The 19,771-nt window shown below is 52.0% G+C and overlaps 1 protein-coding gene across 2 annotated transcripts; it reads left to right on the top strand.

Moving 5' to 3' along the window:
* Nucleotides 1-4,985: 4,985 nt before the first annotated feature.
* Nucleotides 4,986-19,103, top strand: chmp2a (charged multivesicular body protein 2A). 2 transcript variants are annotated; one of them, XM_048520971.2, is made up of 6 exons: nucleotides 4,986-5,107; nucleotides 10,102-10,283; nucleotides 12,599-12,778; nucleotides 15,395-15,525; nucleotides 16,061-16,122; nucleotides 18,002-19,102. In XM_048520971.2, the coding sequence occupies exons 2-6, from the start codon at nucleotides 10,116-10,118 to the stop codon at nucleotides 18,118-18,120; spliced, it is 660 nt and encodes a 219-aa protein (XP_048376928.1). In that variant the 5' UTR covers nucleotides 4,986-5,107; nucleotides 10,102-10,115; the 3' UTR covers nucleotides 18,121-19,102. The 2 variants fall into 2 exon arrangements, with proteins under 2 accessions (XP_048376928.1, XP_048376929.1); XM_048520972.2 differs by having other exon boundaries at nucleotides 4,987-5,107; nucleotides 10,107-10,283; nucleotides 18,002-19,103.
* Nucleotides 19,104-19,771: the final 668 nt, after the last annotated feature.

Below are 19,771 nucleotides of genomic sequence, written 5' to 3' on the forward strand. Positions count from 1 at the left end.
GTATTGGTTGCATTCATATCGTAGCACCTCAAGACTCAGCTGTTGTATCCTTCCCAGCTGCCTGGCCGAAAATCCAAACAATCATTCTGCTAGCTCCCTTTGTGGAGTGCATGTTTATGCAATGTAACTGCAGAACAGGGCTGTCTCTTTGGAAATGACTGCTGGTAAATCCGCACATACTTGTCACATGTGCTGGTCATGATCCCACCTGCTTCCGTGTCACCAAGTCATTCTGATGTTGGTGTACTCGTAATTGTTTAAACGAAAAATAGCTCATGGTTCATTTTTAACTTCAGATTTCACCCACCCTGTGATGTTTAATTTTTACTGACCACGCTTTATTTCAAAATAATGAAATCAAACGCAGTTACATTAAGAATCCCTTAAATGTAACCTACTCGCCTTTTATTCTTCTTGGTAGTAGCAAGAACTTTCCCCTCAATAAAGAACACTTTATGTTTCCTCGGCTCCTCCCCGATTTAAAAGCAAGATTCCGTCCAATGTTTGAGTCTGATGCCTGTGAATCCAATCTCTGGTGGAACTGCTTGGGGAAAGTTACAATTAACCTTGAGATTTTGTTTTTAGCTGGGCAAGAGGAGAGGAATCAGCATTGCTGCACTGTGGAAGTGGGCTTTGGGATTGTCAGCATGGCGCTGGTAAGGATGGAGTTTGCCTATTGAGGGTGAACATCCCGGTGTCTCTTGCAGAAAGTCATGAGGAACGATACCTGCAGCTCTGTACTTTGAGGTGTGTCACTTATCAAACACTTTGGGGGAGAAGAAGTGTTGCTTTATGGTTCCTGTAATTTTTACTGTGAGCATTTTCAGCAGTGCCTGGGTACAGAATCTGTTATATGAGCAGATTATAAGGTGTGATTAAGAAGATGGGATATACTTGTGGCAATAATTATATCCTGGTAAATATGAACACAGTGGTAATATATGCATGTGTGGCCCTCCTTGTGTGAGAAATTTCTTCAACTTTCTACAGCTGGCGTTACCTTCGGAAATCCCTGGGCGCAAATGGGATGGGAGCTGGGTTCACTCTGTGCAGTTTTTGACCCATTAGATTGATATAGACCCATGCTTACTGTCACTTGGAATGAAGCAATTTTGCAGTTTGGGTTTTTTTTAAAAAAAAATTTTCAATTCAGCTCATCACCAGCACTTGCAATCTTATGATTACGAATAAAGAAAACTTACCCACTATGCAATATTTTGAGTGATGCATCTGACCATCCCAAGCATATTGGTGCTCAGATATTGTCAGACTTGCGTGTGGATGATCTTATTCTGTTTGCCAGTAAGGATCTCGTTTTGACCAACAATGGGTGCCTATTTCACCCTGAAGAATGGGAGTCTGTGAATGTTGTCAGTACTAAACCTAGCATTGATGCATCAGGAGCAAAGGATCCACTCTATTAGTGTCTCCTAATGTGAAGGAACCTGATCCTATGGCTTAGTTTTCGTATAACCATAATAAATTGAAACCTTTGATGACCTGCCTCAGTAAATTTTCCTATTGTGTGTAATGAATGTGGTGGCACTGAAAGGAGATAATGACTAAAAAACCAGGAATTTATGAGAAATACTCACTGACCTGAAATGTTAACTTTTCTCCGCAGATGCTGAGAATGTCAAGCACTGTTTTTAAATTTTAGAGTTACATGAACTGAAGCCAGTTAACCTGAATATCGACTGGGGGGGGGGTGAAGCAGTTTATGGTAGTGCCCCTATCTCCGGCCCTGAAGGCCTGGGTTCACATCCCACTTACTCTAGTAGTATGTTATAACATCTCAGGACCAGTGGATTAGACAGAAGGTGCTGCAAATCAAATATTGACATGGCCAAGACCAATCAGGGAGGTAACAGTGAGGTGATAATATCATTGGGCTAGTGATTCAGGGCCTGTGATAATATTCTGGGATGTGTGTTCAAATCTCACCATGACAAATAGTGAAATTTGAATTCTAAAGGTATGAATGTGATTGTTTAACCACTTCTGTAAAATCCTATCACAAGTATCCTTGGGGGACTTACTTGGGACTTCGGACCTAGTGATTGACTCTTGGGCAATTAGGAATGGGCAATAAATGCAGTGACATCCACAGGCCTTGAACAGACAAAAACAAAACAATTGGTATAATATTCAGGATATTCTGAGGTATCTAACCTTCAGTTCAAAAAATAAATTGCCTGGAAATGAGGTGGAGGCAGGTTCAGTTGAAGTGTTTGAGAGGGCATTGGATTACTATTTGGGTAGAAACAGTGTACTGGATATGGGGGGAAAAGGCAGGAAATTGGCATTAGGGGATAGAGCTAGTGCAGATATGATGAGGAAAGCACCATCTTCTTGCACTCTAACAGTTCGGTGAATTGACGATCTACTATTGGTGTGCTGCTGGAATCTCAGATACAGCTTAGGGGCTGTCTTGTTTCCCTATTTGTCACGTAGCTATTGCCCTTTAATCAAATAATCTTCATCCCAACTCTCAAATTTATTGGCCCTCAGAGCAGTCAACCTCCATTGCATTGCACCGTGATGTGGTCCCTGCCCCCAGTGAAACAGCAGTGCTCTGCACATGTGTACTCTCCCATTGGATCTTGCTGTGGAGGTGCTGGTTTGGACTGGGGTGGACAAAGTCAGAATTCACACCAAGCCAGGCTATGGTCCAAAAGGTTTATTTGAAATCACAGGCTCTTGGAGCGCTGCTGCATTGTCAGGTGCACAGAGAGAGATGACAGAGACAGAGAGTTCAAAAGATCATAACTCTGGTGTGATTGGAGTGTCATATAATAAGTCTCTGCAGATGATCAAGAGTGTTAGATAGTGAGTAAAGTGTCAACAGCTGAACTACCAGCAAAGGGATGAATTATAATCCAATTATGTGAGGCAGAGAGGTAATTACAAAAAAATAAAAATAAGCTGGTGCTGAAGACAAATTAAATGACTGGAATATCTTGATATGCATAAGAGTTGCATGCTGAGGGTCTAACCAATGTAATAAGTAATGAAAACCGTACAAACTCATTTAGATAGAGAGATCATAACAGTGTACCAAGGTGATGCTGTCAAAACAGGACCGAAAGGAAGATTTTAGAGATACAGAACAGTGTGGTTTGGTCACATGCAGTACAGTATGAACCCCAGGTTACGGTTGAAGCTGTTTGCATGGATCCCGAACTTGGCTATCAGTTTCTGCTCAGCGATTCTGCATTATTGTGAATCGCGAAGTCTGAATGCCCTTGACTGCCGAGGTGTACCTCTACTGGGAGGGAACATTCCTGTCTGGCAATTATTGCACAGTGTCCATTCATCCTTGCCATAGCATATGCATGGTCTCGCCAATATACGAAGCCTCGGGGTATCTTTGCCTGAAGGTATGAGATAGACATTGGCCGAGTCACGTGAGTATCTGCCGAGTACGTGGTGGGTGGCGTTCCCACGTGTGATGATAGTGTCCGCGTGAATGATCTGACAGGTCTTGCAGAGGTTGCCATGATCTGGTTGTGTGGTGTTGTGGTCGATGTTGTCCACAAGGCTGGGCAGTTTGCTGTGAGCAATGGTCTGTTTAAGGTTTGGCAGTTGTTTGAAGATGAGGAGTCTTGGGGAAGATCCTGGTGAGAAGCTCATCGTCATTGATGACATGTTGAAGGTTGCAAAGAACATGGCGTAGTTTCTCTGCTCCAGGGAAGCACTGGGCGACGAAGGGTAGTCTATCAGTTGTTTCCTGTGTCTGTCTTCTGAGGAGGCTGTTGCAGTTTTTTTGCAGTGGCATGTCAAAATGGGCAATTGATGAGTTCAGCATCATATGTTGTTCTTATGAGGGTGTGCTTCAAAACCTTTCAGAGTCTGTCGCATTCCTCCTTATCTGAGCAAATCCTATGCATGCGCAGGGTTTGTCTGAAGGGGATAGACAAAGGCATTCAGCCTCTGATCTTCAGGTGAGTGTCCTCCAAGGCGGTCTTTGGGATGTACAATAACACAGAATCACTGAGTAGAGACAGATACCCAAGTTCTGTACCCATGATGAGGGCCTCAGCCGTGATCTTGGGTTCATGTCACGGTACATGTGACCACAACGCATTGTTCTGTATCTGTAAAATATTCCTTACAGTCCTGTTTTGACTGCATCATCTTGATACATTATTTTATCTCTACCTTAATTAGTTTGTACAGTTCTGAATTGATTACTACGCTGTTTAGACCCTTGGCGTGCAACTCTTATACCATGGAGCAACACAGTGGCTCAGTGGTTAACACTGCTGCCTCACAGCACCAGGGACTCGGGTTCGATTCCAGCCTTTGGTGACTGTCTGTGTGGAGTTTGCACGTTCTCCCCCGTGTCTGCGTGGGTTTGCCCCGGTTTTCTCCCAAATTCCAAGATGTGCACATTAGTTCTGTTGGCCAGCCTAAATTGTCTACAGTGGGAAATGCAGGGATAAAGTACGGGGGTTAGGCCTGGGTAGGACGCTCTTCAGAGGGTCAGTGTGGACACAATGGGCTGAATGGCCTGCTCCCATACTGTACGGACTCTATCATGTTATTTCCAGTTCTTTAGTTTGACCGCAGCACCCACTTTTTTTTTGTAATTATCTCTTGCCTCACATAATCAGATTATAGGGCTTCCCTTCACTGGTTATTCAATTGTTGACACTTTACTAGCTGTCTAACACTCTTGGCCAGCTGTAGAGACTTATTATGTCACACAAATTGTATGAGCCTCTGTACCTGTGTGCACTGTTCACTCTCTGCACCTGACAGAGGAGCAGTGCTGTGATAGTCTGTGATTTCAAATAAACCGATTGGACCAGAGCCTGGGGGCGTCGTGTGACTTCTGATTGGATCTGGCTGGCAGATATTTGCATCTTCAGTGCGCCTGCGCGATGCGTTTGCCTCCTGCATCGGAGGTGCGCCTGCGCGGAGCCAGTGGCTTTATTTTTGGGATGAAGTGCGTCTGCGCACTGCGGCCGCCGCTACGTAAGTGGCGATGGCGTCATCCGGCAGTTTTCAATTGGCCGGCGACGTGGGTGACGTAGGCAGACAACAACAGGAACCGCAGGCCGCGGCAGCGCGTACCGTCAGCTCAGAGGCCCCGAGGCTCCAGGTCTGTCCGGGCCGGGGGGAGGCGGGCGCGGGGAGTCCGTCTGTCCGTCACCTCGGGACCCGGGCCCAAACCGTCACCCGCCCACTGCTGACTGACCCCTCCCCCACCACCGCTCTTACCCTAACTCCTCCCCCCAACTCTCCTGACTCAGTCCAAACACCCCCACCGCCCCACCCCACCCCCCTCTCCCTCTCCCCCACCCCCCCCTCTCTCCTCTCCCCCACCCCCCCTCTCCCTCTCCCCCACCCCCTCCCTCCCTCTCCCCCACCCCCTCTCCCTCTCCCCACCCCCCCCTCTCCTCTCCCCCACCCCCCCTCTCCCTCTCCCCCACCCCCCCCTCTCCCTCTCCCCCACGCCCCTCCCTCCCTCTCCCCCACCCCCTCTCCCTCTCCCACCCCCCCTCTCCTCTCCCCACCCCCCTCTCCCTCTCCCCACCCCCCCTCTCCCTCTCCCCCACCCCCCCCTCTCCCTCTCCCCCACCCCCCCTCTCCCTCTCCCCACCACCCCCCCTCTCCCTCTCCCCCACCCCCCCCCACTCCCTCTCCCTCACCCCCCCACTCCCTCTCCCTCTCCCCCCACTCCCTCTCCTCTCCCCACCCCCCACTCCCTCTCCCTCTCCCCCCCACTCCCTCTCCCTCTCCCCCCACTCCCTCTCCCTCTCCCTCTCCCCTCTCCCTCTCCCTCTCCCCCCCCACTCCCTCTCCCCCACCCCCCCCACTCCCTCTCCCCCACCCCCCCCACTCCCTCTCCCTCTCCCCCCACTCCCTCTCCCTCTCCCCCCCACTCCCTCTCCCCCACCCCCCCACTCCCTCTCCCTCTCCCCACCCCCCCACTCCCTCTCCCCCACCCCCCCACTCCCTCTCCCCCACCCCCCCTCTCCCTCTCCCCCACCCCCCCACTCCCTCTCCCCCACCCCCCACTCCCTCTCTCTCTCCCCCCCCACTCCCTCTCCCTCTCCCCCACCCCCCCCACTCCCTCTCCCTCTCCCTCTCCCCCACCCCCCCTCTCCCTCTCCCCACCCCCCCTCTCCCTCTCCCCCACCCCCCACTCCCTCTCCCCCACCCCCCCACTCCCTCTCCCCACCCCCCCACTCCCTCTCCCCAGCCCCCCCTCTCCCTCTCCCCCACCCCCCTCCCTCTCCCCCACTCCCTCTCCCTCTCTCCCCACTCCCTCTCCTCTCCCCCACCCCCCCCACTCCCTCTCCCTCTCCCCCCCCACTCCCTCTCCCTCTCCCCACCCCCCCCACTCCCTCTCCCCCACCCCCCCACTCCCTCTCCCCCACCCCCCCACTCCCTCTCCCCCACCCCCCCCACTCCCTCTCCCCCACCCCCCCCCACTCCCTCTCCCTCACCCCCCCCAACTCCCTCTTCCCTCACCCCCCAACTCCCTCTCCTCACCCCCCCAACTCCCTCTCCCTCACCCCCCCACTCCCTCTCCCTCAACCCCCCACTCCCTCTCCCTCTCCCCCCCCCACTCCTCTCCCTCTCCCCCCCCCCCACTCCCTCTCCCTCTCCCCCCCACTCCTTCTCCCTCTCCCCCCCCACTCCCACTTCCTCTCCTCTCCCCCACCCCCCCCCCCACCCGCTCTCCCCCACCCGCTCTCCCCCACCCCCCACCCGCTCTCCCCCCACCCCCCCACTCCCTCTCCCTCTCCCCCACCCCCACACTCCTCTCCCCCACCCCCACACTCCCTCTCCTCTCCCCCACCCCCCCACTCCCTCTCCCCCCCACTCCCTCTCCTCTCCCCCACCCCCCACTCCCTCCCCCACCCCCCACCCTCTCCCTTCCCTCTCCCTCTCCCCCACCCCCCACTCCCTCTCCCCCACCCCCCACTCCCTCTCCCCACCCCCCCATTCCCTCTCCCCCACCCCCCCATTCCCTCTCCCCCACCCCCCCATTCCCTCTCCCCCACCCCCCACTCCCTCTCCCCCTCCCCCCACTCCCTCTCCTCTCCCCCCCCACTCCCTCTCCCTCTCCCTCTCCCCCCCACTCCGCTCGTCCGCGCTCTCCCCCCCACTCCCTCTCCTCTCCCCCACCCCTCCCACTCCCTCTCCCCCACCCCTCCCACTCCCTCTCCCCACCCCCTCCCACTCCCTCTCACCCACCCTCCCACTCCCTCTCCCCCACCCTCCCACTCCCTCTCACCCACCCTCCACTCCCTCTCCCCCACCCTCTCCACGCCCTCTCCCCCACCCCCCCACTCCCTCTCCCCCACCCCCCCACTCCCTCTCCCCACCCCCCCACTCCCTCTCCCCCACCTCCCCCACTCCCTCTCCCTCTCCCCCACACTCCCACTCCCTCTCCCCCACCCCCCCCACTCCCTCTCCCCCCCCTCTCCCCCACCCCCTCCCCCACCCCCTCTCCCCCACCCCCTCTCCCCCACCCCCTCTCCCCCACCCCCTCTCCCCCACCCCCTCTCCCCACCCCCTCTCCCCCACCCCCCCACCCCCTCTCCCCCACCCCCCCACCCCCTCTCCCCCACCCCCCCACCCCCTCTCCCCCACCACCTCTCCCCCACCCCTCGTCCCCCACCCCCCCACTCCCTCTCCCCCACCCCCCCACTCCCTCTCCCCCACCCCCCCCACTCCCTCTCCCTCTCCCCCCCCACTCCCTCTCCCCTCTCCCCCCCACTCCCTCTCCCTCTCCCCCCACTCCCTCTCCCTCTCCCCCCCCACTCCCTCTCCCTCTCCCCCCCCCACTCCCACTCCCTCTCCCGCCCCCCCACTCCCTCTCCCGCCCCCCCCACTCCCTCTCCCTCCCCCCCACTCCCTCTCCCTCTCCCCCCCCCCACTCCCCCTCTCCCCCCCCCACTCCCTCTCCCTCTCCCCCCCCCCCACTCCCTCTCCCTCTCCCCCCCCCCCACTCCCTCTCCCTCTCCCCCCCCCCACTCCGTCTCCCTCTCCCCCCCCCCACTCCGTCTCCCTCCCCCCCCCCCACTCCGACTCCCTCTCCCCCCCCCACTCCTCTCCCTCTCCCCCCCCACTCCCTCTCCCTCTCCCCCCCCACTCCCTCACCCTCTCCCCCCCCCACTCCCTCACCCTCTCCCCCCCCACTCCCTCTCCCTCTCCTCCCCCCCCCACTCCCTCTCCCTCTCCTCCCCCCCCCACTCCCTCTCCCTCTCCTCCCCCCCCCACTCCCTCTCCCTCTCCTCCCCCCCCACTCCTCTCCCTCTCCTCCCCCCCCACTCCCTCTCCCTCTCCTCCCCCCCCCACTCCCTCTCCCTCTCCTCCCCCCCCCACTCCCTCCCCCTCTCCTCCCCCCCCCACTCCCTCTCCCTCTCCCCCCCCCCACTCCCTCTCCCTCTCCCCCCCCCACTCCCTCTCCCTCTCCCCCCCCACTCCCTCTCCCCCCCCCCCACTCCCTCTCCCTCTCCCCCCACCCACTCCCTCTCCCTCTCCCCCCCACTCCTCTCCCTCTCCCCCCTCCACTCCCCCCCCACTCCCCCTCCCTCTCCCCCCCCCACTCCCCCCCACTCCCTCTCCCCCACCCCCCCACTCCCTCTCCCTCTCCCCCACCCCCCCACTCCCTCTCCCCCACCCCCCCCACTCCCTCTCCCCCTCCCCCACCCCCCCACTCCCTCTCCCTCTCCCCCACCCCCCCACTCCCTCTCCTCTCCCCCACCCCCCCACTCCCTTTCCCTCTCCCCCACCCCCCCACTCCCTCTCCCTCTCCCCCCCCCCCACTCCCTCTCCCTCTCCCCCCCCCCACTCCCTCTCCCTCTCCCCCCCCCCACTCCCTCTCCCTCTCCCCCCTCCGCTCCCTCTCCCTCTCCCCCCCCACTCCCCCCCCACTCCCTCTCCCCCCACCCCCCCCACTCCCTCTCCCTCTCCCCCACCCCCCCACTCCCTCTCCCCCACCCCCCCACTCCCTCTCCCCCTCCCCCACCCCCCCACTCCCTCTCCCTCTCCCCCACCCCCCCACTCCCTCTCCCTCTCCCCCACCCCCCCACTCCCTCTCCCTCTCCCCCACCCCCCCACTCCCTCTCCCTCTCCCCCCACCCCCCCACTCCCTCTCCCTCTCCCCCACCCCCCCACTCCCTCTCCCTCTCCCCCACCCCCCCCCCTCCCTCTCCCTCTCCCCCACCCCCCCACTCCCTCTCCCTCTCTCCCCCCCCACTCCCTCTCCCTCTCTCCCCCCCCCACTCCCTCTCCCTCTCCCCCCCACTCCCTCTCCCTCTCCCCCCCCCCACTCCCTCTCCCTCTCCCCCCTCCACTCCCTCTCCCTCTCCCCCTCCACTCCCTCTCCCGCTCCCCCACCCCCCCCACTCCCTCTCCCCCACCCCCCCCACTCCCTCTCCCCCACCCCCCCCACTCCCTCTCCCCCACCCCCCCCACTCCCTCTCCCCCACCCCCCCCTCTCCTCTCCCCTCCCCCACCCCCCCCACTCCCTCTCCCTCTCCCTCTCCCCCACCCCCCCTCCCTCTGACCTGTGGAAGCTGTCGAAAGGAGTCAGATTTGTTTATTGTGAGATCAATCGTGATAAAGTTGGGTAGTACTAATGTGGGCTCAGCACAGTTTCAAGAAAGAGCAGATGCGTTCCGTCTGATAAACTGAAAATATATGCTCTTCAACTAACATCTTTCTTTTTAATTAAAAACAGAACTCTGCGGAAGGATTACTTGACTCGAAACATTAACTCTGATTTCTCTCCACATTTGCTGACAGACATGTTGAGCTTTTCCTGAAATTTCTGTTTTTGTTTCTGGTTTTTCTTTTGGCTTTTACTTTCTTAAAAAAAGTTAACATGGTAATGACCAGAATCTGTGGGAGCTTGCTGTGCACGTATTGGGACCTTTGTTTCGTACAGTAGGTTGTTAGCTGTAAAAGTGCTACGGAAGGTTCTGTTTTCTCCCATTCCTTGTGTTTGACTAATGTTTCCTGCCATTGGGCTGAGGTACTGACAGTCCACTGGCATCTTCACAGCAGAAGGCTGTGTGAGAGCAGTGGTTTTTAACTCTGAGAGTTTCCTGGTTAATAGTATTGACTTTTCCTTAGCACAGTGAATCACCATGAATGCCATATTTGGGAGGAGAAAGACCCCGGAGGAGATGCTGCGGCAAAACCAGCGAGCTCTGAATCGAGCCATGAGGGAGCTGGACCGCGAGAAGATGAAACTGGAACAGCAGGAGAAGAAAATCATTGCAGATATCAAGAAAATGGCAAAACAAGGACAGATGGTATGTGTGCAAAGAGGAATTCTTGTGTAGGGTTGATTTTGCTGATGGAAACGTAAATGCTTTTGTAGTGTTCTGTTTTGTTGTGAACATGTCTTGGTGGTAATGGTTGTCGACATAATCATTTAATTTAAGAAAAATCATAAGATGTCTCTCCGTGACTCCCTTGTCTGCTCCACACTCCCCTCCAACCCCACCACACCCGGCACCTTCCCCTGCAACCGCAGGAAGTGCTACACCTGCCCCCACACCTCCTCCCTCACCTCCTCCCTCACCCCCATCCCAAGCCTCAAGATGACTTTGCACATTAAGTAGATGTTCACCTGCACATCCACCAGTGTGGTATACTGCATCTGCCGTACACGGTGTGGCCCCCTCTACATTGGGGAAACCAAGTGGAGGCTTGGAGACTGCTTTGTGGAACACCTACGCTCGATTTGCAGTGAACAACTGCACCTCCTAGTCGCGAACCATTTTAACTCCCCCTCCCATTTCTTAGATGACATGTCCATCCTTGGCCGCCTGCAGTGCCACAATGATGCCACCTGAAGGCTGCAGAAAGAGCAACTCATATTCCGCTTGGGAACCCTGCAGCCCCATGGTATCAGTGTGGATTTCACAAGCTTCAAAATCTCTCCGTCCCCCACTGCATCCCAAACCAGCCCAGCTCATCCCAGCCTCCCTAACCTGTTCTTCCTCTCACCTATCCCCTCCTCCCACCTCAAGCCGCACTTCCATTTCCCACCTACTAACCTCATCCCACCTCCTTGACCTGTCCGTCCTCCCCGGACTGACGTATCCCCTCCCTACCTCCCCACCTATACTCTCCTCTCCACCTATCTTCTCTTCTGTCCATCTTTGGACCGCCTCCCCCTCTCTCCCTATTTATTTCAGAATCCTCTCCCCATCCCCCTCTCTGATGAAACGTCAGCTTTTGTGCTCCTGAGATGCTGCTTGCCCTGCTGTGTTCATCCAGCTCCACACTTTACCTTATCTAAGATGTGGGTGTTGCTGGGTGGGCCAGCATTTACTGCCCATCCCTAGTATCCCTTGAAAATGTGCCTTCTTGAACCACTGCAGGCCGTATGCTGTAAGTACCTTCACAGTGCCATTTCAGGACTCTCAGCCAGCAACACTGAAGGGAGGGCAAGCCTGGGTGAGGAGTTGTTTGAGGAGGAACTTGTAGGGGCAGGTATTCTCATGTATCTGCTGCCCTAGTCCTTCTGGAAGTAGAGGGTCACGGATTTGGAACGTGCTATAGTACTGGATGTTGTTAATCCTGTGGGATTATACAAGAAGGGACTGGCGTGGGGAATTTTCCCTTCTGATGATGCTGGTTATGCTAAAAAATTACTGCTTCCTTAGATAAGTGAACTGAGTCCCAACTGAGTAGAGTGCTGTTCTTTGCCCCCTTTAGAAGTTGTAAGTAGTGTAAGTTTGTGAATTTAATGCTGCAATTTTCTTGTTACTCTTTGTGTATTGCTGGCCAGACCATTATTTGTTGTCCAATTGTCAACAGTCCTTGAACTGAGTGGTTTGCCATTCAGAAAGCTGTTCAGGCCCTGCTAATTGCTGTGGTCAGTTGCACACAGGTCAGTGGACATTAGTGAGCCAGGTGGCAACAATTGCCAGTTGTTATCCAGTAAACTGTGGCAGGGCTGTTTGAGACTATGTGGATCTAGGACACAGGTAGTTGTTATTTGCTAAATGGATTGTTGGGGGAGGACTTCAATGTGTGTAAATATTCAAGAAGCAAGTAACCAGTGGAGGAGTTGGTGGTGTGAGACTTGGAATAGAACTCTAACAAGTACAGTTAGTGGAATTTAGGCCACAGTCAGATCGAGACTGAAGCATTGTGTGAATTATTACAGGAGCTGTAATGATGATGTGCAAGGTATGTACACTACAGAAAATTTAACAGGCTGGGGTCCCTTTACCTGGTGACCTTTGAGAGTCTGAAAGGGACTGAGGCCGTCAGAGTAAAATAATCATAAAAAAAATCCGTATCAAGAGAAGCATCTTTCCCCCGAGAGCAGAATGTGAAACTCACCACCACAGGCAGTAAAAGTGAGGTGGATGGCAGAGTTGCATTTAAGGGGAAGCTGGGTAAGGTCACCAAGGGTGAAAGGAGTATTAAGATATGTGAATAGATTGAGGAAATAGTAGGTTGGAGGAGGGCTGAAATGGAGCACCAACCCCAGCATAGACCCACTGGGCTGAAAGGCCTGTCCTGGTGCAGTTTAAACCTGTCTGCCTCCTTTGTTACAATGAGTCATTCAAGACTTTGCTCAATGAGTTTTTCTTCTACCAACCACTAGGATGCAGTTAAAATAATGGCGAAAGACTTGGTGCGAACGCGACGCTACGTGAAGAAATTCATCATGATGAAGGCGAACATCCAAGCTGTGTCCCTGAAGATTCAGACGTTAAAGTCCAACAACACCATGGCTCAGGCCATGAAGGGTGTCTCCAAGGCCATGGCCACCATGAACCAGCAGGTGAGGTGGCCACCTGTACTTTTCTATACTGCTGCAGCAGGCAGCTTTGCATATGTGTTCAGTTTTCTCCTCCATTGTATTATAGAGAAGCAAATTTGGCAAATTTGAGCTGGTAATGGTTGTACACCATTTGTTTCTCGCAGAAAAGAAATTCCATCGTGGGAACATGAATGTTGTGGAAATTGTGGGCTGACTAAAATGATATGCAGATGCGGGTTGGGACAGAAGGGGAAAGGAGAGAGAGAGAGAGAGAGATATGCAGGGAGGGAAGGAGGTGTAGACACAGTACTGGAATGTTTAGATTTGTGCAACTCAAGGGTTTATGAAAACAATCGGTTCGTGGGATCGGATTGTCGTTGGCTAGGCTGGCCTTTCTTGTTCGTTATGAATTTTCTAAAGGACAGTTAAGAGTTAACGGCGTTGCTGTGGGTCTGGAGTCACATGTAGACCAGACTAGATAGTAACGGTAGATTTCCATCCCTAAAGGGCATGCGTGAACCAGATGGGTCCTTAATGACGATCAAACGTAGCTACCCCGTTTTGCTTTCCAGTATGTTTTTGCTCCATTCACATTTCACCGTCTGCCGTGGTGGGAATTAACCCATTTCCCCAGACTGTTGAAACAAAAGCACCAGACTGTTGAAACAAAAGCAAAATACTATGAATGCTGGAAAACTGACGTTAAAAAACAAAGTGATGGAGTAACTCAGCAGATCTGGCAGCGACTGTGGTGAGAGAAACAGAGAGCATTTCAAGTACTGTTCCAAAGAAGAATCGTCGGACTCAGTTTTCACTCTGTTTCTCTAAGACACAGATGTTGCTGAGTTTCCCCTCTTTAGTTTGATTTCCCTGGGATTCTGGCTTATGAGGCCAGTGGCGTTTACGCTGTGCCAGTGGCGTTTACGCAGACAAGAATTACATGGATGCAAACGATTGAAATGTCTTGCCTGGAATGAGTGCTGAAAAATGCTGGAAGTAAAGATTTACCAGCATTTGTGACAGAAAAGCCGAGTTACAGCAGTGTTTCCCAAACCTTTCCCACCATGACCCAGTTCGATGCCCGAAGATTTTCATAATCCCTCAATGAGAGCAGTGGAGATGGGAGCTCAGCGATAGGCCAGATCTGCCTACAAGAGGAGGTGTGCACTCAGTCAGAGCTTCATGGTGGTAGTCATTCTGCTTTGGAACTTGCAACCCCAAAATTTCAACACTTGGTTTCCTGACCCCCACTTTGGGAAACCCTGGGTTAATGACTGAAATGAAAACTCCACATCAGTTGCATCCATGTTGTTCAATTATTTTCTGCGTGCAGATGCTGCCGGGGAGATGGCCTCGTGGTAGTATCACTAGACTATTGATCCCGAGACCCAGGTAAAGTTCTGGGGACTTGAGTTCAAATCCCACCACGGCAGATGGTGGAATTTGAATTCAATTTAAAAAATAAAAACAGGATGTGACTGTTGAATGTATTGTTGCATTGGTCTCAGTCACTTTTTGGATTAAATTCAAATCCTGCAGACACTATAAATCTGCAGCTAAACATGAAAAAGTTCAAACGAAACCTTAGCAGGTGATTGGGAGCAATTCTGCTTGGAAATGTATTGACCCGAAACATTAAGAATGAGGAGCAACAGTAGGTAATTCAGTCCTCGAACCTGCTCCACCATTTATTACGATTGTGGGTTATCACACCTCGGCCTCAACTCTTTCCTGCCCGTTCTCCATAACTATTATTAATTAAAAATATCTTCCCCCTTAAGCTTACATAGCCTGCCAGAGTCCACTACAGTGTAGTGAATTCCACAGATTCACAACCCTCTGAGAGAATTAATTTCTCCTCATCTCTGTTTTTAATCAGCTGTGTCTAAGCCTAAAACTATGATCCACATTCCAGGTTTTCCCACGTGAGGAAGCATCCTCTCTACGTCTACTTTGCCAATCCCTTTCAGCATCTTATATTCTTCAAGCACTGTCTCTCTCCATGTGGCTGCCTGACCGACTGAGTTATAGCATCATAATCATGCAGCATGGAAACAGATCCTTCTGTCCAACCAGTCCATAATCCCAAACTAAACTAGTCCCATTTGTCTGCTCCTGGCTCATCCCTCCAAACTTTTCTTAATCATGTACTTTTCTAAGTGTTTTTTAAACATTGTAACCATACCTGCATCCCTTGGGAAGTTCATTCCACATTCCACACCCTCTATGTAAAAGAAAAACTGTCTGTCTCATGCTTTTATTAAATTACTCTTGTCTCACCTTAAAAATATGCCCCTTGGTCTTGAACTCCCCTGCCCTAGAGAATAGACACCTACTATTAACCCCAACTGTTCTCTGCCTCCTATGCTCCAGTGAAAAATGTGTTTCATCATCAAAAAGCTCGCCTGTCTTTTCAGTATCCAGTATGTTCAGCTTTTTTGCTTTGCCTGAAAGGTCAGGTGCTACAATTGTGACAGTATCTTCAAAGCTTAAAAGTTTTTATTTTACTGTGAGGGGCTTTTGCGACAGTGCGTAGTCTAAACTGTGTCACCAGATATTTTGACTGAATGAGAGAGGTGTTGGGTACCTGGGTGCTTTATCACTTGCAGCTACTGAGCTGTATCCCTCATTTTGCAGTTGAAACTGCCTCAGATTCAGAAGATCATGATGGAGTTTGAGAAGCAGTCAGAAATTATGGACATGAAAGAGGAAATGATGAATGATGCTATCGATGATGCCATGGGCGATGAAGACGATGAGGAAGAGAGGTTGGTGAAGGGTGTCTCACAGGGGAATGAGGTCTGGAAAGTTAGGAACAGACCATTCAGCCCCTCGAGCCTATCCGAGCATTCACATTATTTGTGTGTGTGTGTGTGTGTGTGTGTGTCCAGTCACCAACTGTGCCAGAATCCTGGAGCTTTTGTTCACATCCCAATCTGGTTAAAGAGTTTAAAGTGACTCAAGGATTTGATATGCTAGGTTGGGAGAAAACATTTCCTCTGATGTGTGGGCCTAGACCAAAGGACAAATGCCTTAAGGTTTGAGCCAAGCTGATGTCAGGGAGTAGTGCTTCAAGCTGAGGGGAATGGAAATCCAAAACTACTACATGAAGTGTTGTCAGGTATGAGATGTGATCATTTCCCCCGACTCTTCTCTGGCTTTCTGTTCCGTGAAAGAGAAACCCAAATCTTGAACTAATGACCTTCAGCCCCTGATTGGCTGACCTGCTTCTGGTCAATATGAAGAGAATATAGCAGTGTATCTTTTGTTGGGCAGTGGACTGATTCTGTTTTGTCTTTACAGCGATGCCATTGTGTCTCAAGTGCTAGATGAACTTGGTTTGAACCTGACTGACGAACTGTCCAGTAAGTATCTTAATAATTGGCAAGAGGTTGTGTTTTTCATATGTTGCTCGATAACACGTTAGAGTAGCGCTGTCGAGACAAGTGAACCATTTCTGAGAAGATGCTGATTTCCTGTGTTTGTGTGTTAAAGGATGTCACTGACAGTCATTGAGATTGTCTGACTCTCTGTGCATCATTTACTGACAGTAATACAGCAGCCTTGAAGGAGCAAATAACATTTGCTCAGGGTTCGTGTGTGACACTGGGTCTTTGAGGAGGAAAATCTTGTATTTGCAGAACACTGTTCCTGGCCTTTGGATACCCCAAAGCCTTTTACGGTCAATGAAGTACGTTTTTAAGGGTAACTTGCTGTTCTGACAGAAGAAATACAACAGTCAGGTGCACAGCAAGCTTCCAGAAATGGATGGTTCATTTGAAATCGGTGGAGAGATACTGGGGAGAACTGCTCTTCTCAGAATAATTATGGGTTGTTTTACATCCTCCTGAGGGGCCATTTGGCACCTCTGACAGCACAGCACATTCTCAGTATGTGCATTAATAATATCATCCTGAACTGTAGGCACAGCTGTCTGGAGGGTATCCTAAACCCCACGGATTGACATCTCAGATGCGTGTATTATCTAACGAGTTGCCTGTGCGTTGACCTACCTCTTCTTATCTCCATATCCCTCGGTAATCTCATTCTTCCTTTTCTCTGTACTGTTCCTCCAGCCTCTCACTGTGGAGACATCTATACTTCTCTCGTTCTTGTCTTTGTAGGCTTTAACATTGACAGTTCTGTCCTTAGCTGCCTGGGCCTTAAACCCAGGATTCCCTCCTTGAATTCCCCTCCATTTTTCTTCCTTCCTTTAAAACCTTCCTTAATACCTGCCACTTGAACAAGGTTTTGGTTATCTGCCCTTATCTTTCCTTACGTGTCTGTTAAGTTTATTATTTTATATGATGATAGAACCACAGGCCAGCTGTAGCTCAGTAGGTCGCACTTTCACCTCCCAACCACAAGGCCCACTCCCAGGCCTTGGGTGCACAAAACAAAGGCTGTCACTCCAGTGCAGTACTGAGGGGGCGCTGTTTTGTGCAATTTAACGCAGCCGATCCATCGAGCCTGCACTTCTTTGGACTGTGGGAGGAAACTGAAGCACCCAGGGAGAAGTCACTCGGAGATAATGGAGAGAATGTGCAAACTCCACACAGACAGTTACCTGAGGCTGGAATGGAACCTGAGGTCCCTGGTGCTGTGAGGCTGCAGTGCTAACCACTGAGCCACCGTGTCACTCCAGAATTGTCACTTCATTATTTCTGCAGGGCTTCAACTGATCACCTTTAATCTGCCTCCATTCCTTACTGACCATTCATAGAATCCCTACAGTGCAGGAAGAGGCCATTCGGTCCAGTTGAGTACACCGACCCTCTGAAGAGCATCTGACCTAGATGCAGCACTCCCCCATCATATCCCTGTAACCCTCAAAGTTGAAGCCATTCTTGGTATGTCGATTGACTTGTCTAGAGCTTCCCAGAGGGAACGTGCTTTCCTGTCTGATTGCTCTGTCTCTCTAATTGCTTGCTTTGTAATTGCTCGCTCTCTCGCTCATCTTCTCCATGAATAAATGTAGAGATGCAGCCTCCAGGGGAAAAGAATTCCTTAACCCTCGAAGCGTTCTCCTCAACTCCGTCTTAAAACGGGGCCCGTTAGGGGAAATGTAGACGTTAGTCTGCGGTGCAGGTAAGAGTCGAGCAGAGGCAGAATGCGCTGCTACTGAGTTGCCTGGCTGGGCGCTCTGCCCTGTTGTGTTTTCGAGGCACTGTGTAAATACAGGTTGGCTCAGATGCACCAAATGTGTTATGTCAGATCTCTCATTCTCCTGTTGTTCACCGACAGACCTTCCGAGCACCGGAGCGTCACTCAGTGTTGCTACTGGGAAAAAAGCAGAGCCTGTGGTCCTGGAAGATGCAGATGCCGACTTGGAAAAACGGCTTAAAAACCTCCGTAAAGACTGAGGGAGTCGAAGATTTTTTCCTTTTTCTTTTTGTTCATATTTTAAACTGGGGGTTGGGGAAGGAGGAATACTACCCAGTCTATATAGAGAAATGGTGATTTAGTTATCTTTTTCATTTTGTTTTATGGAATGATTGCCCAGCTGTGCAGCTGGATTCTGCAGGATCTCCTCTACCCTGTGCCGGTGTCTGAAAGCACAGGTTGGCAGTGCCGCTAACGTAGCGAGCAAAACCCAGACTGGCCAATACGGCTGGTGATACAGGGCAATCTGCTGTTAAATACAGTTAAAGTTTTGTTTGCAAGCACTTTTCTTCTTCTTTTTCGTCCTCCCCTCCGTTGTATTGTTTCTTGATGCCCCTCTGCTGCTTGGCTTTGATAACCACCAAAGTGGCAGAGCATAAGGTTCTGACCTTTAACCCCACACAGGCCTCCTGCCCTTGGGGAGTATTTAAACTGGCAGTGGAGGTATATCAGAAGATAACATAACTGTGTACGTACATGGGATTGCCTTTAATTTTATTTGAGGCACGGTGCCACGATGTCCCTATTGGGAAGGGAATCTGATTACCGTGATGTTTTGCCAGGCCCTGTGGAAACGGCAAAGCCCCAGTGACTCACTGACAAACCGCGGGCTGCTTCACATTCGCACTAATAAGCCTGGTCCCTGGTGTAGATTTCGTGTTCTGCCCATGTGCTTGTAACGCCACAGTGACACTGTAAACCTCAGCTCCTGCAACAGTGCCTTCTTCCCTGAAGGTGGCGTTACCTGTCACGGTGTGGTGAATCCAGGAGTACAGCTCCTACCAGCCATAGCTTGTTCAAATTGCTGGGCAACAGTTGGGCACTCTTCCTCTTCTTTACCCCCCCCCCCCCCCCCCCCCCAACTACCCCCAAACCATTTTTAAAAATGTTTATTCCTTAAGATTTGTATATAACAGAGTGTGCAGTAAGCCCAGAGCATGTTTGCAGTTTGGTGCCGTTCTATGCATTGCTGTGATCAGGTTGTCACTGTTCGAGTTTTCAGGTTGTCACTGTTCGAGTTTATAGTGGGATGCGCCAATGTAAACGTATCACAGTAATTATACCCTCCTGTAACAGTGTCACCTTTGGTCAGATACAATAGTTGCCGTATGACATTGGTGATTTCCAATGTTGGACTTGACATGGGAGTATTGACCATATAAATGGCAGGGTAGAATATTTGTATTTGAATTAGGCCTCGCTATCCTGGTCTAATTATGCCCCGTTCTTAAACTGCACATTCACCCACTTGGTTGTAACATCACTGCAGCTTGACTTGTATTGAATGGAAGAATGTCATGCTGCACTACCTGCAAAAATGATTTATTTTCTTCATTATCGGTCAGCTGGGTGGTTAGATCGGTGTCTGAGCTTGACTGCCTCTGAAATGCTGCCTTTTCATTATGCCAGAGCTGGGACTTCCTCTGTCTGATGTTCAATGCAACAACTGCCCTGTCCCATGAGTGCTTGCTGTGAAAATCTGGGGGCCCCTACTGTCCTCAGCAGAAAGACTGGCCTGAGCTCCCTGGAGTATGGGACTGCAGCAAATGCATAGCACCTTTTTATTATTGACAAACCAACTGAACAGGGTGTAATCCGAAGGAGTTGTTGCTGTCTGTGGCTAGTGTCAGG

This window comes from Stegostoma tigrinum, chromosome 38 (assembly GCF_030684315.1).
Source record: "Stegostoma tigrinum isolate sSteTig4 chromosome 38, sSteTig4.hap1, whole genome shotgun sequence".
In the NCBI taxonomy this organism is placed as follows: domain Eukaryota; kingdom Metazoa; phylum Chordata; class Chondrichthyes; order Orectolobiformes; family Stegostomatidae; genus Stegostoma; species Stegostoma tigrinum.

Bases quoted from the DNA above. Each gene is read 5' to 3' on its own strand.
- chmp2a (XM_048520971.2), top strand. From the start codon at position 10,116: ATGAATGCCATATTTGGGAGGAGAAAGACCCCGGAGGAGATGCTGCGG. The intron at 15,526-16,060 runs GTTGGTGAAGGG...TTGTCTTTACAG, and splicing joins GAAGACGATGAGGAAGAGAG to CGATGCCATTGTGTCTCAAG. The intron at 16,123-18,001 runs GTAAGTATCTTA...GTTCACCGACAG, and splicing joins CCTGACTGACGAACTGTCCA to ACCTTCCGAGCACCGGAGCG.